This window comes from Hippocampus comes, unplaced genomic scaffold, assembly GCF_001891065.2.
Source record: "Hippocampus comes isolate QL1 unplaced genomic scaffold, H_comes_QL1_v1.1 scaffold7, whole genome shotgun sequence".
Lineage (NCBI taxonomy): Eukaryota > Metazoa > Chordata > Actinopteri > Syngnathiformes > Syngnathidae > Hippocampus > Hippocampus comes.
Window position 1 is genome coordinate 967,686 of NW_017842060.1, and position 19,253 is coordinate 986,938.

The window sequence follows — 19,253 nt, forward strand, 5'->3', positions numbered from 1 at the left end:
ATACTCATTGTCGGACCCTCACTCTGATAAAACAACTGCCCGAAACAAGCTGCGGTTTAAAAAAAATAAAATAAAAAATACATGAGAGAGAAAGTGAGAGGCTAAAACAGGAGGCAGACTCATTAAACAAAACGCCGACTGTGAGGCACTAGCGGGAGATGCCGAGTGAGAGGGCCGCGACCGGGGAAATGGAAAGGTCACGGGGAGTCAAGTGATTGCGTTGCAGATGGATGCTGCGTGCTCGACCCCCATTGGCAACCCACAGAGCACCCAATGCAAAAATGTGCCCCCCCCCAAAGAAAAACGTGTGTGTGTGTGTGTGTGTGTGTGTGTGTGTGTGTGTGTGTGTGTGTGTGTGTGTGTGGCCCAGATCACAAAAATCCATGCAAAATAAACCCTAACCCCTAACCCTGAACTAGTTAAGATTTTTGGAGAAAAACAAACCAAAAAAAAAAAACAAAAACATTCTTTTCAGGACTGAAAAGTCAGTGCTAACAGAAAATAAATGGGGAAAAAAAGAAAACCAAAATTCTTTGCTCGTTTTGATGCGCGGTTCTGATCGACTTGATGTGGAATTTTAAAATTGTGAGCTCCACCGGCGTGCATCCAAAAAGCCAGTGGGCGGAGTCCGATGCGGGCTCTCGACTCGATTGTACCGGCGGCGGAGAAACATTGCACACCGCACTCCACATGTTTACAAAAAGACTTTAGAAAAATTGCATCTTTATATCGACAGAAGAAAGTCACAGTATGTTATTGATGTGAGGTACATTACCACTCAGAATACACAACCATATACAGTACTCTATATACTGTATTTAGAGATTTAGAGATATATTTACTGAATATAGATATATTTAGATTTGTTTGGTGAAAATACAGGAAATCATGCAAATATAACACTTTATTTCAGGTCTCCAGCGCTAATTCGCTTCATAATAATCCAAATAATAATAATAATAATAATTACAATTGGCCATTGCACAATCCCCGGCTGCGTACAGAAAAATGAACGCCACATTTCCCGCCACCCTCTGCCCAACAAACACAGAGAGCTACACATCAGGCTCAGGTAAAAAAAAAAAAAACAAAAAAAAACAACAACAACAACAACAAAAAATATCTTCCTACATTTCCTTTTTGTACAAAATTCACAGATTTCAAGTGGAGGCGGCAAGCCAAACTTCTGTAGAAAACCAAGCGGGCGCTCACCAAGTTAGCCGCCCGTGAGCATGTCGTCGTGGCCCCACTCTGATCTGATGGAGGAGAGGCGGCAACGGACGTTAGCAATGGTAGCTAGCGATCATAGCTTACAATTACAGCTAGCGACAGAAGCTCGCGACGATAGCTGGAGGTGGAAGCTAGCGAAACTCATGCCGCTAACAACAGCAAGTCAAAAGAGTCTTTCGTCAAAGCAAATTGTTGCGGCTCTACGCTCAACAAAACTAAAGATGACACCTGGTCACGTCGCGCACGGCTAATGTTAGCATACGAAGTGTGCCACGTGCTCTCGGGAATTTTGTAGGGTTGATGAAGGTGGAAAATGAAATGACAAAAATAATGTCAACTTGGAAAAATGCATGTAATCGTATTGACAACATTAACTTGTCAACATGATATTGTTCTGAATTATTATTTTTTTAGTCCTGTGCGTGACAAGGATTCAAGTGAAGACAAACAGCAACGCTTTGCTGGGTGGTGCTTTTCTCTCCTGCCCCGGCGCGTCGTTTAATGTGCACATTAGTAGATTAGTCGTGCACGTGACAATATAATCCATTAATGGCATCCACGTAACGACTATGCATACAATTGATCTTAATTAGAGGCCTTTAAAGCAAACACACATGTCGTTAATGTAATGCCACCGCATGTAACAACCATTCATCCTCATGAAGGAAAAAAGAAAAAAATCCCAAACTCAAGCCTGTTGTGCTTGTGCTGACACAAAAGGCATAAAATCACCGACTGTTAGCGTCCGAGCTAACACGGCTGAAACTAGCAGACGACGTACAGTTCGGAAATTGACCGCGTTTTGCCTATATTGGCTTTTAGAAAGTCCAGCAGACTTCCAAAAATTATTCCCAAATTTTTGTGAGAACGGCTTACTATTTTGAGCCGGAAAAGAAAAAAAAATCGCAACTGGAGGAAGAAAAATTCTTACAAGAATACTAAGGAAAAAAATATGGAAAAATGCCAACATTTTTAGAGGGAAAAATATAATTTGGGCAAAATAAAATCCGACATTTTCTATGATGTGTCAGCAACCCGAACCCTTGTTAGAATCTCATTTTTGGAGGGAAAAAATATTTCTTAAGAGAGGAAACAAGCTGCTATATTCTAGGAATGACATTTTCAAACATGAACTTTTGTCCGCGGTTCATTAGAATGAGGGCGATCGCTCGAGCCGGCGTGAGAAAATAGGCCGCCGGGGAGCGTCGTCTTGGCGACAGCTGCGCGGTCGCGCGCGACTAAAACCAACTCATTAGGCTTATGCGTGGAACGTGCGTGCGCCTGGTCGATGAGCAGATAAGTGGATTAGCAATTCATAGAGAGATTGCGGCAGTCATTAGTAATAAAGCTCGCTTATTAAGATGGCGGCGATGCGACGCGCTTGCCCCAACTGGACGGCCGGAATCTCAAAGCCAGCGGGATGACTTTGAGAGTGAATCGTTTTGAGATGAAAGGGTGGCTCTTGGGGGGGTTAGCGTTTGGGCTAAGTGAAGACGTCGTTTGAATTTGGGAGCAACTTGAGCAGAATTTCGATGAGGAGTCGGTCTTTGAAGGACCCTCAGCTGAAAAGCCCTTCAAATGGCGGCTTTGAACCAAAAATGGCCGACTTTCTTTCTGGGTCGTTTTTAAGGCGAGACTTTTTGGGGCGCCTCGTCATGATGGATAAAGATTTCATGATGTGAAACTGGTTTCAGGGGATGAATTGTCAAATGTAAATTTTCACTCTGCCAAACATGTCATCAATATCGGAAAAAATATATCTACGGTATAATATTCACAATTTAGAGTTGGCGACCTGTCTGGAGTGTTTTGTTGAAATTTTGGTAGGAGTCTGGCAAAATTTTGACAAAACGGCCCCTCAACGACTTTTCCAAAGCAAAATGGCAGACTTTCTGTGTGTTTTCAGACTCAGTTTTTTTTTTTTTTTTTTTTTTTTTTTGTGGGGTCTTACGAGAAACATGGCAAACAAAATTTCATATTGCTCGGGGAAAACTCGCTTTGGGGGCTGAATTTTAATCAAGGTAGCGTGTCAGCTCGCAAGCCACTTGAGTGGACGTGACTTTCCACGAGGACCAACCCTCCCGCCAATTGTAACGACTTAATGGACGTTGATTTGAGCTAGCAAGCATTCGACGCTGTCCCAGCAACCCGCACCCGACTCACTTCAAGTAAGTCAGTGTCATTGTGGCATGGAGGGACCAGAGCTGGCTATGGGGCAGGGCTTGGGACATTGATGAACTCCATTTAGTTCTCCCACTGAAGCCCCAAAATGCGGAATGAGCTGGCCTTTCGCAATCAAATCCCTTCAATGACAAATCAGCTCTTGACATGATCCGAGCTTGTCGCGATCGCCCCCAAACCCCCCCACCGAGAAATTGGTCTCCCTGCTGACTTGCAAAAAAACCAAACACACACCCATAGGATGACATGCGTGCATCCTGCAGCAATATCCGCCATGCTGGACTCTTCTGGGCCCAGCGCGAGAGGCAATTAATGAGATCTTATGTTCTTATCTGCTATCTAGCAACCTTGACTCTTCATCACCGTCCCCTCGGGCAACTGCTGCCACTGCCTGTTATCAATCGAAGCTGCCACTGCCTTGAATCAATCGATCTGCTGCTGCGGCGGTAGTGCGCCCGTGCGATTGCATCGAGGCATTCCAAAAGTGTCTTCCATCAAGTCTGTGAAATGACAACGAAAATAAGAAACAGCGCGCAGCGAAATGAGCGGGACGACGACGAGAACGGCAAACGTAACGTCTCAATCCGCCGCCGTTTTGCACGCGACGCCGCTCAAGCGATTGACTCGATAGCACGGTTTTGAAGGGAAATGGCAAGAAATGCCTTGCTGCTATTCATTTGCTCATGACTGTTTAAGCCGGTTTCTAATGTACCATAACATACCGTTGTCGAGCGCTTATCCAGGATCGGGTCGCGGAGGCAGCAGCTATAGCAGGAAAGCCCAGACTTTCCTCTCCCGAGCCACTTCTTTCATTTCTTCCCAGGGGATCCCAAGGCATTCCCAGGCCAGCCGGGAGACGTGGTCTCTCCGGTGGTTCCTTGGTGGTCCCGGGGCCTCTTGCCATTGGGCCATGCCCGGAACACCTCACCAGGGAGGCATGCTAGTCAGATGCCCGAGCCACCTCATCTGGCCCCTCTCGACGTGGAGGAGAAATGGCTCGACACCGAGTCCCTCCCGGATGATCGAGCTTCTCACCCTATCTCGAAGGGAGAGCCCGGAAACCCGTTTCGGCCGCTTGTATCCGGCCGGGATCTCGGTTTTTCGGTCAAGACCCACAGCTCGTGGTTTCTAATGTCTTGAAACCAAAGACCGGTGTTCGAAGAGAAGTTTTTTTTTCCATCATGATAAACAAGAGCAGAGATCAAAACCTCGTTTGTGTGGTCACAGCAGCAAGTTTCTGCGGTGGCCTCAACCAATGATGAACCACTGAGATCCAGAGCCAGTCTCGGTGGTTTTAAACCACGGACCATGAACAAGAACCTACTTTCCAAGGTCTTAGAACCCTGACCGTTGCTGCAGAAGCGCCTTTTTTTAGAATCAGAAACCAAAGACCAACATCCAAAACCTCATGTCTTGAAAACAAAGAACTGAGGACCATCCAACGAGATGCTTGATGATGAATCATGAGAAAATCAGTTGAGCGCCTGAGCACATTTTAGACCGTAAGCGAGAAGATGGTGCGGGAATTTCGGTGGTCAGAGCATTTGTGGAATCAATTCCTCAACCTGTGACGGAAATACACGAGGCAGCTTCACGTGCGCGACCAGATCAGAGCGGAGGATCTTCGATGTGCGTACGTGTGTCGCGTCACGGTCTCGTGAAACACGACGTGGGCGTCGCCGTCACTGGGATGATTGCGTTTGCGTTCAAAAGTGTCAGTGTGAACCGGCAGCGTGCGATTACATCTTCGTTTGTGTGCGTCTAAGCGTGCAAGTGTGTGTGTGTGTGTGTGTGTGTAACGGGATTGTAAAGCCCTCCATACTGAAGGACGGATTAATTAATAAGCTCCCCTTCAGTCGTTGCGCCGCCCCAGCCAAATTGCGCAGCGCAATTCGGCAATTTTCAACCCCTCGAGATACGCGAAGCGTGCGCGATCAATTGCCACGCGTCTCGCATCGGTCCGACGACATCGACTTCAAACCGAAAGAGCCCGCGTGTCAACAAGTCACAGTTTCCGCAACAATGGCGGGTGAGAGATCTTTATCCTCTGGGCTTCATGCGTGGCAAACCAAAGACCAAAGTCGACCATCGGTTACTTTCTAATACCGTGAAAGATTGACCGGTGATGTCTGAGCGACTTTCTCTAGTCATAAACCAAAGGCTATCGATGACAAGCTGAGTTCTTGGCTCATCAGACCATCGATATCGTCGGCCATAAATGGGTCCGGTTTTCAACCAATGAGCGTTGGATGTAAAAGACCATCCACAAAAAGCTCATTTCAGAGGTTTTAAACCAAAGGTATTGGAGAACAGAAGCTGGTTGAGCTTTGTCGGAGGAAGATAGTTGTGAGGGTCATAAACCAAAGCCCGTCGGTTCTCGGGCTAGTTTCTAAGACCTGAAAACCGATGGCCACGGCCAAGGAAGCGAGTTTTGGGTGGTCTTCAAACAATGAGTGAGTTCTCATAGTCCGAAACCCAAGTCCATGCGTGAGATGCTCGTTTCTAAGGTCTCAAACCAATCGCCGTCGAGAAATTGTTAGAAGCTACGTTGAGTCATAAACTGCAGCGCAGCGATCAGAAGTTAAAAAGCCAAAGAACATTGACGGACAGCGACCTGAAAACGGACTCTTTGACGTACAAGCTACATTTTAATTTTCTTTTTAATGTCCTAAACTCAAGACCAAGCATCTCGGAGCCCGTTTTGAAAGTCATAAACCAACAAGCATCTGGAGGTAACGGACGGACAAAAATCATTTGTCAGCGTTGGGTGTCCATCAGAGAGGAGCCACGAGAAGCCCGCGCGTCAACATTCGGAGAGCGACGACAGCGCTGGAAATGCCAACAGTTGAAGGTAAAAAAAAAAAAAAAAACCAACAATGGGGGCAAAAAAATAAATAAATACATCAAATCATTTCTACAGACGTTTGGCTCCACGCCGCCTCGGCTAAACTCCCCGTTTTGGCACTTTTCGGACCCTAAGTGTCTGTAAACGTGAATAGAAATATGCAGTCCGTGTTTGACGTTGGCAGGTGTGAATGCGGCGCGCTTGCGTGTGATGTCACACCTCGCCGTCGCGTTGTTACAGCGCAACTAGAATCGAGTCGAGCACAAACGGTTGTTTTTATCGCTGCGCGCGATGTCACAGTTGAACTCCGGTGCAAACTTGTCCGGTGTCGTTTGTGGACTTTGCCGTCATTTCGGCAAAAAATTGAATCCTCAGTCAATCGTTTTCGGCAGCAGACGAACCAAATGCGATCGTCTGCTTTGGAGAGGGCGGGGCTTCGGGCCCACGTCAGGCGAAGAGCATCTCGCTCAAGACCTTTCCGGACAGGCAGACTTCATCGGACGGCAAATTGAGGAGCTCGTTAGCTTCTTTGGTCTCGAACCGATGACCAGTCAAAAGGAGCTACTTTTGAAGTCAGAAATTAAATATTATTCTTAATCTTATTTCCGATGTCATCAACCAATGAAGATTTTTAAAAAAATGAAGTTTGTTTTTTTTCTGCAAATATACCCCCAAATTAGCCTGGCTTGGATTTTTTTTTTTTGTTTGTTTCGTCGTGAGTCGGAAACGAATCTAATCAACAAACCATCGACCGGTTCAAGATCAGAGAGCAACGTGGTGTCGACGCACATTTTTTTTTTTTGGAACAAAATCTGTGCTTCTTGATGATGGAGTCTGCTGGTCCAGATCAAAGGCGACCCTTCAAAAAATCCACGCGGCACAATCTGGGCCAAGGCTTCAAAATATTCAACTTTGTGCCAACTTTGGTCCACTATAAATACAAAAGTATGGACTGGAAACATTCGTGATATGATTTTGGAATCGGAATTGGGCCTGGAAAAAAAAATATATAATCCCCATCAAATCATCCAAGAGCCCCCCCCCCCTGCCCCCTCCAAAAAAGCCGCGACAGACTCTTGTCGGCCAAAGCCCGGGTGAGCTCAAAGTCGATTTTCCCAAAGCCTCCTTTTGAAAGCGGGACTCTTGGTCCGCCGTTAACGCCGCAGGGCACGTGATATTTTACATGTTTACAACAGAAACTGACCCCGTTGTCATGGCGATACCAATCAGATCGCCTCAGTCCCATCGTCTCTCAGTCGTTGGGGTTTCTCGCGATCCGTTAAAACCTGCCAAGGGTGAAGTTGAAGAAAAAAAAAAGAGGAAGGGTTAATCTTCCCGGGCCGAAGCGATCCTCAAAGCGGTCGTAAGCCATCTTGTGTCAATGTTTTACGGCCGCAAAACAACAAAAAAAAAAAATCGAGTCAGCGTTTCACAGTCGAGCCGGCCAGCGCTTCAATTAAAACGACGCGGCCGCGAGTCCTCGCCGATGGTTCCGGAGGAGCCGCGGAGGGTCCGCCGCAACAGCCCTCCCGGGGTGGGGGTGGAGGGGGGTGGGGGCATTGGTCGGGGTTTCCTGGACGGCCGCGGCACTCGTGGTGATTTATATTTTCAATAAGTGGGAAGTTTGGAAACTGCGCAAACGTAAGTGCCGGCCGTTTGCGCTAATCGGTGTTGTCAACGATATGGTGCAATATCATGTTTTTTCCTCCCTGAAATGTTGCCCAGAAGGTTCCCTGGGCCCAGGGGACACCTCAGAAAAGTTTTCAATGAAAATAATATCGACTCGAGGTTTCCCGAAAAGAAGACGACCTCTTGATGTTTCCCTTTCCTAAAAAGAAAAGATTCAAGTTGTGATTCTTGGCATGCAGACGAGCAAAAGACTCGTCTGCATGCCGCCTTTCCTAAAACGCCCACAAAGTATCAACGTTTGCACTCTCCCGCGATCAAAAGATTGAAGCGAGCATCTTTTCACGAGTGCGTCTGTGATCATCCTTCATCACCGCAAGCGGGTTTGCTTTTAACTGAAATGCCATCAAGCCTCCATTTTGAATTTTCTTCCCTCGCACGAGCGAATGCGAAATGAAGCGGATGCGGCAAATTGGCGCGAAGAATGAAGAGCGGGATTCTTCCCACGGTTCAAACAGTTGCCGTTGCACTTCACGCCCGAAAAAGGAGACGAGCAATCAATTCTGCACTTTCCTGGAAAAAAAAAAAAAGAAAAGACTGAAGTTGTTTCTGACTAAATCTGCATTTGCTCTTCAGTTTGAGACAAAATGCCACTCTTGTTGTTTTTTTTTTTTTTAGATGCCGTTAGATTTGGACTACATTTCCAAATTTTTTCCTCCCCCCACTTTCTTTCAAAGAAAAGATGCAATGGATTTTTTTTTCTCATCTACACTGAAAGAATTACCGCTTGACTGTCCGCGTATTGCAGCGGTTGGCTTGGATCAGCCGATATTTTCCACTTCAAGCAAAATCGGTGAGTGTTGAATTGAATCAACTGTTGGAATTTGATGATCGATCCATGACGCCAGCCATTGATCAAAACACACATTTACATTTTCCGTGTATGCTATTTATCAGTGTTTTTTTGGGGGGGGGGGGGTTGGTTTTAATTTTTTTTTCCCATTTCAATGGGCGTAAACTACACCAAAAATGTGGGCTATTCGTGGGAGGGGCTTGTCCCAATACGGCAAACAAACAAGTCATTCCAAGAGATTGGACGGATGGGTCCATCTTTTGATCGGACGAGCGATCACTTGTCGGGTTTTCTAAACTCGGGTTTTCAGGTCATCAGCTACAAAATCCTGATCTGGTAAAGCCAGTTGCTAACAGTTTGTTTTATTTGAAACGTCAGTAATTGTTCCTGCCAACACCAAAGTTTCACTTCACCATCAGCAAGGGGTGTATTTTTTTTATTTTTCAATTTTTTTTTAGTGGGGCGGGGGGCATTCTGGTGCACCTCCACTGAATCCTAAAATACGACTGTGATTTTATCACGGCCACTAAATAAACATCGAAGTGTTTTGTTTCAGCACGCCGTAAAATGTTATAGAGCGACGCCGTTAAACGTGAAGTGGATCGCTTGAAATAAAAACGATTTCCTTCCCGATAAAACCACCCCGCTGTTCAGAGTGTCGTGAATAAAGTCGCGACACGGCGCTTTAGGAATTCACCGCGCTAATCTTACGTCGAGACCAAAAAAAAAAAGCCTTGGCGGGCTCGGCGCACGCAGGTAAACGCACCACCACGTCCTCCCTCGTGAAGGAGGCTCCATTTATGCGTAGCCTGCGGTGCTAATCTCAAAGCTAATTGATTGCCGTTATGGCGCAAAAGGCCAAAGCGGGAGAATATTCCGCCTCTCTTGACAAAAGTCCCACCCATCTGGGAATCGATCCGACGGCTTTGTGACGATGCCTTTGACGGGAGCGGGCTCGCTAGATTAGCGTGGAAAGATCAATGCTAGGGAGGGGGTGACAGATTCAGGGATATGTGGAAACTCACTTAAAACGTGGCCTTGATCAACTCTGTCGTGAGGTTTCGTGCCTTGGAAGCTTTCAAATCAAGCATCGCATTCGGTTTTTGTTTCTTTTTCCAGATTCGGAAACATTTTGTTTCAAAGATAATCTGTTCCCTGATTAAATTTTGGAAAATAGTGGCGCGGCGAAACATCGTTCCCACCCGAGCCCTGAGTTTTTTCAGCCTGCGACTCGGGGGCTCTGCTGGTGGAAAATCCAGAGCCACTTTCAAGTGAAGGCCCTGACGCGAGCCAAGAGGTCAGCAGACTTGCACGACCTTGTGCTGCAAGCACAGATTAGCGTCAGCCTGCAGCGCTCGCTTCCGATAAGCGGCACATAACTGGCGGGTTCGCAAGGTTGCTTGCGCTCGCCCACGTGTCTGCTGCATGCCGCTCGTCATTCCATGTTTCAACATTCAAAATAATCACGGATTGATGTTTCACCGCTGATATTGGCTCATCGCCACATTTTTAAATGCCATCCATTTTTTTTCGCAAGCCCCTTTTGTCGCTTTACACTTGTCGAGACAACGAACACAGCAAGTCCATTCCCCGGCACGAGTGGCACGAACAGCCGCGTCCGGTCACACTCATCTATTTTCATTTGACGCGTGGCGTCGAGCAGACTTGAGGGTTAACGCATCAAGGTTGCGGCGGTGCCTTCCCCCCGCCCCCTCCGGGGGCCTGAAAGCGTGTCATCATCAAGTCAAAAGAAGCCCTTGGAGGTCCACTCGCCCGGAGCGGCGAGGACATCTAATGAGCTCGGCGAGAGAAAGCGGCATCGTTAATTTCAATCCCAGTTAATCACGTCTAACCTCGCGCGGTGGAACGACGTCGGCCTCGGCAAACTCGCACGCTAATGACGACGGCGGGTGAAATGTACAAACATTTCAAGGATTAATTTGACATTACAATAAAATAACGGGCATAAATCATCATCGTCAACCAGAGCCTTCACCGTTTTTTTTTTTCTTCTCTTTCCACGATTAACACTGATTAGGTGGCGGGTCATACTGACCCGTGTTTGAAAATCAAGGGGGTGGCAGACTGATTTGGGTTGCATTCGGTCAAAAAGGGGCGGGGAATTTACCCATCACACATAAGGCATTTTTCTGGCATATTCCGAAATGGTGGCCATTTCCCAGATAATCAATCTATTACGAGTGCGAGGGCATTTACGACTCCCGCGCGGGCTGTGGTGCTCGCCGGCGGTCGGCCTTGGAGGAGGTCTGCCTCAGATTGGATGGCGACGCTACACGTTGTCTGTCACGGCTTGATAAACGAGCGGCCGCGTTTACTGGAAGGTGAGAAGGAGGCATAACGGTGGGCCAGGCCGGGGTGGGAGGGGGGCAGGGGGGCTCTAGATAAGAGGTGGTGTCGGGGTGGGTAGAGGGCTGCCGTGTCAACACCAGCGAGGACCCGCCGGCCAACCATCGGGTACAAAACATTCACCAATTTCCAGCATTTGAACCTCTTGCGAGTCAAATGGAACAAACAGGCAATTTGGAGGGAGGTCACTTTTTCACAGAAGCCATTTTCAAGCGAAAATCAAGAGATTAAGCACCAAAGTAGGAGCTGCAGCTCCAGTTTTTCCCTCACTTTGGCCAGACTGCGTTTAATATTTAATACAGAGTCGTGACGAGGGGCACAGAGCCCCGCCAGAAGCATCGGATGGGGATTTTTTTTTTCTTTTCCAGCAGTGTTCCCTCACTTTTCAAAGATGGTATGTTCCATTATTTTTTGGGGTGGGTGTTTTTTTTTTGGGGGGGGTTTTGGGTGTTACGATTCTTCTTCATCTTCAATTTATAAGGCATAGACCGGTAATCATGGCAATTCGTTTTCGGTTTCCACAACAAGGCGGCATGAACCCACCAGGATTGGAACTTAGACTACAGTTGTGCCGCGGGATTCTGCTTAAGGTAAGTCATTTTGAAGTAAAAAGAAAAAAAGGTTGACCCAAGCGCTTGCATTACTTTCTGAACGCAACCTATCATCAGCAGCTCGTGCTTCAGACATTTACTTTCCTCGTGCTGCCTGATGCAGAGGGCTCCGGTACTTCGTTTTAGTTGATTTAATTTTTTTTCTTTTTTTTTTTGCTGACGAGCTGCTCATTTGATTCAGGCGTGTCGGGGGAGGGAGCCATCGAAAAGAGGCTGCATCGGGGCTCTCGAGGACCAAACTTGGGCACTGCTTTACCTCACAAGATTTTATTTTGAAGTTCTCACCGCATTGGCGGCGTGTTCCTGTCATGCGTGGAACAAACAATTGCGGCTCATTTGACTCGTCTTCCCGACGATGCCCGATGCATAAACAGGCAGGAAAAAAAAATTTGCGAGCATTGTTTTGCAAAACAAGATCCCCCTAGTCAACAGCGAGCGGTGATTAGGGGCGGGTATTGCAGTGCCCCATGAGAGGGAGCAGATGGGGCACCTATTTTCGATTTAATACATCAGTGGGTTGTGACACTTGTGTCGTAATTTTCTTTCTGCGTTTTCCTCGCTGCTCCCGGGGCGCTGTGCCATCCGCCCTTCGTGTGTCATTCTGTGAGCTGAGCTGAGCGTGATTGGCAGATTGTTTCTTTTATGGGGCAAACGTGACAAAAAAAAATCAAAATAAATAATCAAAATAATCATCATAACGGGAGCAGTCAGAGAAAAAGTGACAATCCCCCAGAAAGCCAAAATGACAATCAAAGCATCCCTGAGAGCACTTTGGTCCGCAGCAGGTTTGCGTTGTTCGTGTTGGAGGCAGAGTGACACTTTCACCTTCGCGACGCTTCGGGCTCCAATTTTGAGTTTCACCAATCGACCCGAAATTTGGTGGCCACTTCTATTATGACAGAAGGCTCGAAACAGTCTCAAATATCCAAAATTGAACCTGGAATCGACCATTTTGGGGCAAATGCCAAAGCTTGAACCAACTCCTACTCGGTAGGAAATTTGAACAAACCGGCAGGATTAAAATGCACGAGTCTTGTGTTTTCGTCACTGCGTGTTGGAACGTAGCAGCCACGTTAAACGAGTCTTTGTAAAATATGAAAGCATCAGTTACATCACGAGGAAGCGAGAAAAAAAAAAAAGCAGCTGGCACCAGTTTGGACAATAAACACGAAATTTAGGTGGACTCGTCTGTCATAAAAGGACGCTTGAAAATTGTCAAGGAAAATGAACAGCAAGTCAAAATATTGCTTTGAAGCAAAGCTCAGATTTGTGTGTTCGAGAATTAAGATTTTGCCCAATGCGGTCGGTCACATGCAGGTCAAGCGTGCTGTTACAATTGAACATTTTGAAGATTAAAAAAAAAAAAGAATAATAATTCTGATTTAACCGTAAGTAGAGCAAACTTGGGCAAAGATACCAATCGTCACAGGACGAATGAAGAAATCTGAAGAGCGCACGGCCCATTTGGAGGGCTTTTATTTTGTCTTCATTTGGGCGAATACCCAAGAAGGAATTCACTCAAATGAGTCCCAATCAGAAAAAGGTCGACTCAAGACAAATTTTTGGGGTTTTTGAGGCCTGCGCCACCTAATGTGGCCGCCAAGGTTCCAAATTAATTGATAAAAACCTGACATAAGGATGCCCGGGGGGAAAAAAAAAATCAATTTAAAAAAGAAATCAATGTCCAGAGCCACAAAAAATGACAGCCATGTCTATCAAAGCAGTATCGAAGAAAAAGCCCCAAGAACTCCTCGCTGACCCTGAATTGGGAGTCGGCTATTTGATTGGGAAAATCCATCCGTCAAAAGCCATTTCGGTGGGCGGGGCCCGACCTCACGAATGAATCATTTTGATGGGGCTTGCCGGCAGTATGCAGAGCAGCTCTACCTAGCTAAGAAAGAAACACACACACGCATACAACACACACACACACTTCCGCGGTGCCGACATGCCCAACACTCGCAGTCAGGTCTGTTTCGCAGATCGATACGCGCCCTAATTGCCAGCGAGAACAATTAGCCCGATAACTCTCGCCTGCTGTTCTTTCGCCGCCGCACAAGAGCGAGCGAGTCTTCTCCAACAAACACGGCTAATTCCTCATCCCGCTCGCTCATTATCTGGCTAAATGGCGCCTGTGTAGGAGGAGCAGGTGTTGGCGGCGCGGCGGAACGATTCTTGGGCGGTTTGATGGAATTAGAGGGGAAGCGAGAACGAGAACGCCGCCTTAAGCCGAGCAAAGGGCGGCCGCTGGCCGAGCGATAGCCGTCCCGCTGGTAATGAGGTAGTTGGTTAGAAAGAAAGAAATGAAGCATTTTCTTAAACACCTTTGTTGAGCCTGAAGGTGTCAAACACGAGAACCAGATCCGACCCACTGCAGCACTTGAGGTGCTCCAATAATGTGGGTTGAATCACGTTGTCTCAGGTTGGCCTTTTCTTTGGGGCAGTGGGAGATAAAAACTGCGGCTCGGCGAGTGCTTTGGGGCGTAACGGAGAACAGTTCCCCCCCGAAAGCTGAAAAAAGGCCAAGGACGAATATGGGGGGTTCATTGGCATATGATAAGGTGTGTCGACATTTTAGATGGTTTTCACAGTCCTACCGGCCCCGAAACGACAATGTGGCCCGTGACAAAAATGACAACCCTGACTGAGCTCATCAGTGTTGGGCACCTGCCAGGACCAAAGTGCCAAGCGGGAGGCAGTGGAATTCACATCAAAACATTCTCGAGGGAAAATATACACTCTGAACCTTCCCTCCAATGGGGGAACTGAGAGGAAACGCGTCCTGCTACATGATCACCCACATGAGTCGGCTGTTGGCATCCAACCTTCCTTTGATACCGTTCGACTCGGCTTACAGCTTCTGCTGTGCGGAAACACCCTTCCAGTAGTCTAAAATGTCATGAAGGTCCTCGTCCTTGGCGAACTGCACCTTCTTGCGCAGAGCGTGGCCCGCCGCGATGTAGGACGCCTCCTCGCGGGGGTTCTTCTTATACGGGCGAAATCGCTCCCAGATCCGCAGTGTGCTCTCCGACGAGTACTCGGGACTGGAGGAGTAGCCCGAGTTGTAGTGGTGGTGGTGGTGGTGGCGGGCGGGCGACAGCTGCGAGTAGGCGGCCGTAGCATCCCTCTTGGAGCGCCCTCGCGGTTTGAGGAAGGACGCCTTCTGGGCCGGCGAAGGCGACTCGCTGCCACCCTCGTAGTACAGCGCGGGGAAGGAATGGCGGTGTTCCGAGCTGTGGTAATCCGGCTGAACCTCCAGGTGGTGGTGGTGGTGCTGCTGCTGCTGCAGACCAGGACCAAGACCAGATGCCCCACCTCGACCTCCACTACCATTACTACATGCCACGCCACCGCCATTCATGTTCACACCGCCGCCCCCATTGACGCTCCCCATTCCGTTGCAGCCCCCTACGCCGCTACGCACTGGGCTGCTTTTTTCCGACGGGTATTTGGGAGGTTCGCCGCGCTTCTCGGGAACATCCGCGCTGAACAACCGGCCGCTCTTGACCGGTCCGCTGGCGGCAGGGACTCCGCAACGGTTCTTGGACACGGTGGTGTCGGCGCTCAACTGCCTCTGAAGGGGCCGCACCGCATTGGCCGGGGGAGGGTCGCGGTAGGGAGGGGAGAGAAACCCCCCGCCGCTTATACCTGGTCGTTCCGACAGGGGCATCACCAGGGGCACTGGGGCCATGGAGGGAGGAAGAGGCTTCTGCTGTAGCGGAGGATGAGCTTGAGGGTGTGGAGGGGCTTGAGCTTGAGGATGGGACTTGGGGTGCACCTTGGGGGAAGAGGCCAGGACTTGATCTCCTGAAGCGATGGGCAGGAGATTGCGCGCGTGGGGCGCCATGCAAACTGGAGGCTGCTGTGGGGCATTTGCGTTCTCCGCGGCGTTAACGGAGGCATCCAGTTTGAGGGCGTCAATGCAGTTGTTGATGATCTGGTTGACCTTGTCCACCTCCTTGGCGATGGTGGAGATCTCAGACGCCGAGCCACGGCCGTCGTCATCCGAATCCTCCGCAACGTCCGCGCCGTGTTCGGCTCCAGGACCTCGCATATCCAAAACCAGCTCCCCGCCTGGCCCCAGCGCTACCGTCTCCCCGTCTCGGGCCTCCCCGGCCCCTCCGGCAGTCCTCACGTCCATGTAGCTCCCCTTGGTGCCCATGGCCTCGGAAAAGGCGCTGGCCATCTTCTCCACCTGTGGTAAACTGGAGAGGCGGGAGGAAGTGGTGTTGGCCGAGCCGTGGAGCATGCCGGTGCTGGAGGAGGCCGACGGGGGCAGCTTGCTGCCCGCCGCCCCTCCGTGGTGATGCTGGTGGTGGGCCTGGTCCTGGAGGCGCTGCATGGCGGCTGGGTCGTTGGCCACTGCCGCTGCCGCTTCTGGGCCATACCTGAGGGAAGGGTGAGACAATGTCCCATTTCATGATGCATGACAGATTCCACGAACATGACTGATTGCTGGTACACGAATCTGCCTACTTCAAGTGAAACTGAATGACCTTCATGACAATGTCAACTCAAACGTTTTTGGGGCACCCGCTTTTGGGTCTTCAAGCCTTCTTGCCTACATTTATGATGGTTTGGATTTGGAATTTGGAGAACTGATCGTGAAATGTCTTCACTCACTAACTCGTCTTACACAAATGTAAGCGGCCAATGTAAACCAAGCCGATAACCAAGCCGCTAGCCACTTTCGGGCTCTGACCCTAAGCTTCGAACAAAGAGCTCCCATACCTCATCTCCAGAATGGTTTTGGTCACGCTCAAAGCTTTCTCCTTCTCCTCCTGGATGCGTCGCCGTCGGAGGCAATAGTAGACACAGCCCAGTATGATGACCATACCGAAGAGACATCCCAGTATGGTCATGATATAGTGCGTGGTGGTGGATGGGTTGCTGCGGGGGTCCGCCGGTCCCACAGCCCGCGTGGTGAAGGACAAGCAGGTGTGGTTGTAGCGCTGGGATTTTCCAACCGAGGCGACGCAGTAGGTGTAGTTGGTGTGCGGCCGCAGTTTATCCAGCGTCACCACCTCCCTTTTGTTCTTCAGGGGCATGATGTCCGCCACGAAGGTGTGGTTGTACTGCGACAGGACGTACATCTTGCTGTAGGGCCGTGGGATTTGCACCACCACGGAGGCGCCGAAGAGCGACACGGTCTGGAGCTTCATGGAAATCTGGTGGTTGTAGGTCGGATCGGGCGTGGACGAAAAGCTGGGCTGGTGATACAGGCCGGGGTCCGGGTTGTCCAAACCCATGCCGGAGCCGTCCAGTTCCGACCCGGTCGATGAGATTCCCGGAATGATCACGCCGTCTTGACACCTGGTGGAAAGGAGGACTCTGGCATTCCTCCCGTGTCCGGGCGAGGGGCCCAGGAGTGGGTAACCGTTGAGCTCGCGGGGGGTCTCGCACTGCAGGCGGTCGTAAGTGTGCGTGACATTGTTGAAGGCTTCCAGCCAGGTAAGGAAGCTGTAGAGCTCGCAGCCGCAGTGGAAAGGATTCCCGGCCAGCTCGCACACCTGCAGCCGGTTGAGGACGGTGAAGGTGGACGGGTCCAGGCGGGCCAGCTTGTTGGATGACAGATCCAGGCTACTGAGGCTGGGGCTCTCCCAGAAGGCATTGGCGGCGATGACCTCAATGAGGTTGTGCTGAAGGAAGAGGCACTGCATCCGACCCAGACCTCGCAGCATGCCCTCCGTCAGGTTGGTCAGCTTGTTGTAACCCAGCTGCAGAACCTGAGAGAAACACGAGACCCAAGTCTCATACACTCTTTACAACAACCGCACAAGAGAGACGAGCACTAAGGACAACACCTGAAGGTTCGCCTGTCCGGCAAAGGCCCCGTCCTCGATGTAGCTGATCTCGTTTTTGGTGAGGTTGAGGTCAGTCAGGTTGGTGAAGCGGTACATGGAGGTGAGGAGCACAGCCTTCAGCTTGTTCTCGTTCAGTCTCAGGTCGTGAACCTGGACGGCACATCCGATCAAATCATTTGTGAGCCAAATATGTTCGAGAACATTGTCAGGAACCAATCACCTACAGTGACCTTTTAATCAGGGGGTCCATGAACCTCTTTATGGAGTCTCTTTCGAGGGGCCCGAGCGACTAGGCGACTTAAACCCTTGAACCCAGCCTGGACCACAAATTCGACTTGATACACTGAACGGGATCTAACGTTCAGAGTTTTTGCAAGCTCGAGTGAGTTAATATTCCCTTTAATTCGGTCAAATCATGCTTGGGTTGGAGCCTATTCCAGGTGATTTGGGCCAAGCGCATGGGGAGTCCCGAATTTGTTCATCAGTCAAGAAAAAGATCCCAGTAGCGAGTATCCTCTCTCAATCAGGCCCAACCCTCGAACCTCGATCAGGCAAGACTTCGGCCGAGTACACACATAGGTCCCCATCTCGACAAAAGAAGGAGATTTTGCAGTGACCCATCATTAAATTCTATTACTACTTGGCGGGGTTCCGACAGGACTCTTACCCAAAGAATAGTAACAAACTCAAAGAAAATCAGAGTTGAAGCGATCATAAAAGTAGAGAGCGCCACTGACCGTACTGTTGATGTGATGGGGAATGGTTTCGTACGGAGGCTGGTTCTGACTGCAGATCGCCAGCCAAACGTAGCCTTTGTCCCCCTCGATGAGCCAGCAGTCTCCGCTGACCACCGTAGGCAGTCGCAGGAACAGTAACGCGGGGAGGAGCAGGAGATAAAGGAGAGCCATTGTTGGGATGGAAAATCGGGAGGGGAAAAAAAAAAAAGACAAGAGGTTGGAGGATCTCAAAAGGGCCGCGACGAGGCGCGAGAAAGGATGGGCTGGTCTCTGCAACGATTTAGAAAGCGGCTTCCAGCATCGTTCCCATTTTAGGTGTTCCACATGCAAAGGTTCTGAAGACGCTCCCACCAGCTGCTACTCATGGCCCCGGAGCGGGCCGCGTTCCGACCAACCCAGAGAATCCGCAGCCAGTCTACAGCAACTACTGTTGATGTGATGGGGAATGGTTTCGTACGGAGGCTGGTTCTGACTGCAGATCGCCAGCCAAACGTAGCCTTTGTCCCCCTCGATGAGCCAGCAGTCTCCGCTGACCACCGTAGGCAGTCGCAGGAACAGTAACGCGGGGAGGAGCAGGAGATAAAGGAGAGCCATTGTTGGGATGGAAAATCGGGAGGGGAAAAAAAAAAAAAGACAAGAGGTTGGAGGATCTCAAAAGGGCCGCGACGAGGCGCGAGAAAGGATGGGCTGGTCTCTGCAACGATTTAGAAAGCGGCTTCCAGCATCGTTCCCATTTTAGGTGTTCCACATGCAAAGGTTCTGAAGACGCTCCCACCAGCTGCTACTCATGGCCCCGGAGCGGGCCGCGTTCCGACCAACCCAGAGAATCCGCAGCCAGTCTACAGCAACACAGAAAACATGGCAGAACGCATTCAAATCGGACATTTTATGCAAAAGAGGCGGTGCTTGGCGGCACCGCGCTTGCTCTGACCCCGGTTAACGTGAGACCCCACACCTTCCTCCGCTTGTGCCCGCCACTCACAAAACAGATGAATTTCA

The 19,253-nt window shown here is 49.6% G+C and overlaps 1 protein-coding gene and 1 long non-coding RNA gene across 2 annotated transcripts; one reads left to right on the forward strand and one right to left on the reverse strand.

The window, feature by feature from the left end:
• Positions 1-11,521: 11,521 nt before the first annotated feature.
• LOC109511318 (uncharacterized) lies at positions 11,522-12,847 on the forward strand. Its single transcript, XR_002167293.1, has 2 exons — positions 11,522-11,723; positions 11,978-12,847. It is a non-coding gene; the product is annotated as an uncharacterized LOC109511318 (long non-coding RNA).
• Positions 12,848-13,338: 491 nt separating this feature from the next.
• LOC109511004 (protein phosphatase 1 regulatory subunit 29-like) lies at positions 13,339-18,848 on the reverse strand. Its single transcript, XM_019861721.1, has 5 exons — positions 18,747-18,848; positions 18,255-18,611; positions 17,518-17,667; positions 16,445-17,439; positions 13,339-16,101 (listed from the first exon to the last, which is right to left on the reverse strand). Exons 1-5 carry the CDS (start codon positions 18,846-18,848, stop codon positions 14,565-14,567), a joined length of 3,141 nt encoding a protein of 1,046 aa, XP_019717280.1. The 3' UTR covers positions 13,339-14,564.
• Positions 18,849-19,253: the final 405 nt, after the last annotated feature.

Excerpts from the sequence above, each read along its gene's own strand:
- LOC109511004 (XM_019861721.1), bottom strand. The coding sequence starts at position 18,848 with ATGGCTCTCCTTTATCTCCTGCTCCTCCCCGCGTTACTGTTCCTGCGA. Across the intron at positions 18,612-18,746 it reads TCGAGGGGGACAAAGGCTAC|CAGCTGGTGGGAGCGTCTTC; the intron begins GTTTGGCTGGCG and ends GGCCATGAGTAG. Across the intron at positions 17,668-18,254 it reads CCCATCACATCAACAGTACG|GTTCACGACCTGAGACTGAA; the intron begins GTCAGTGGCGCT and ends TGTGCCGTCCAG.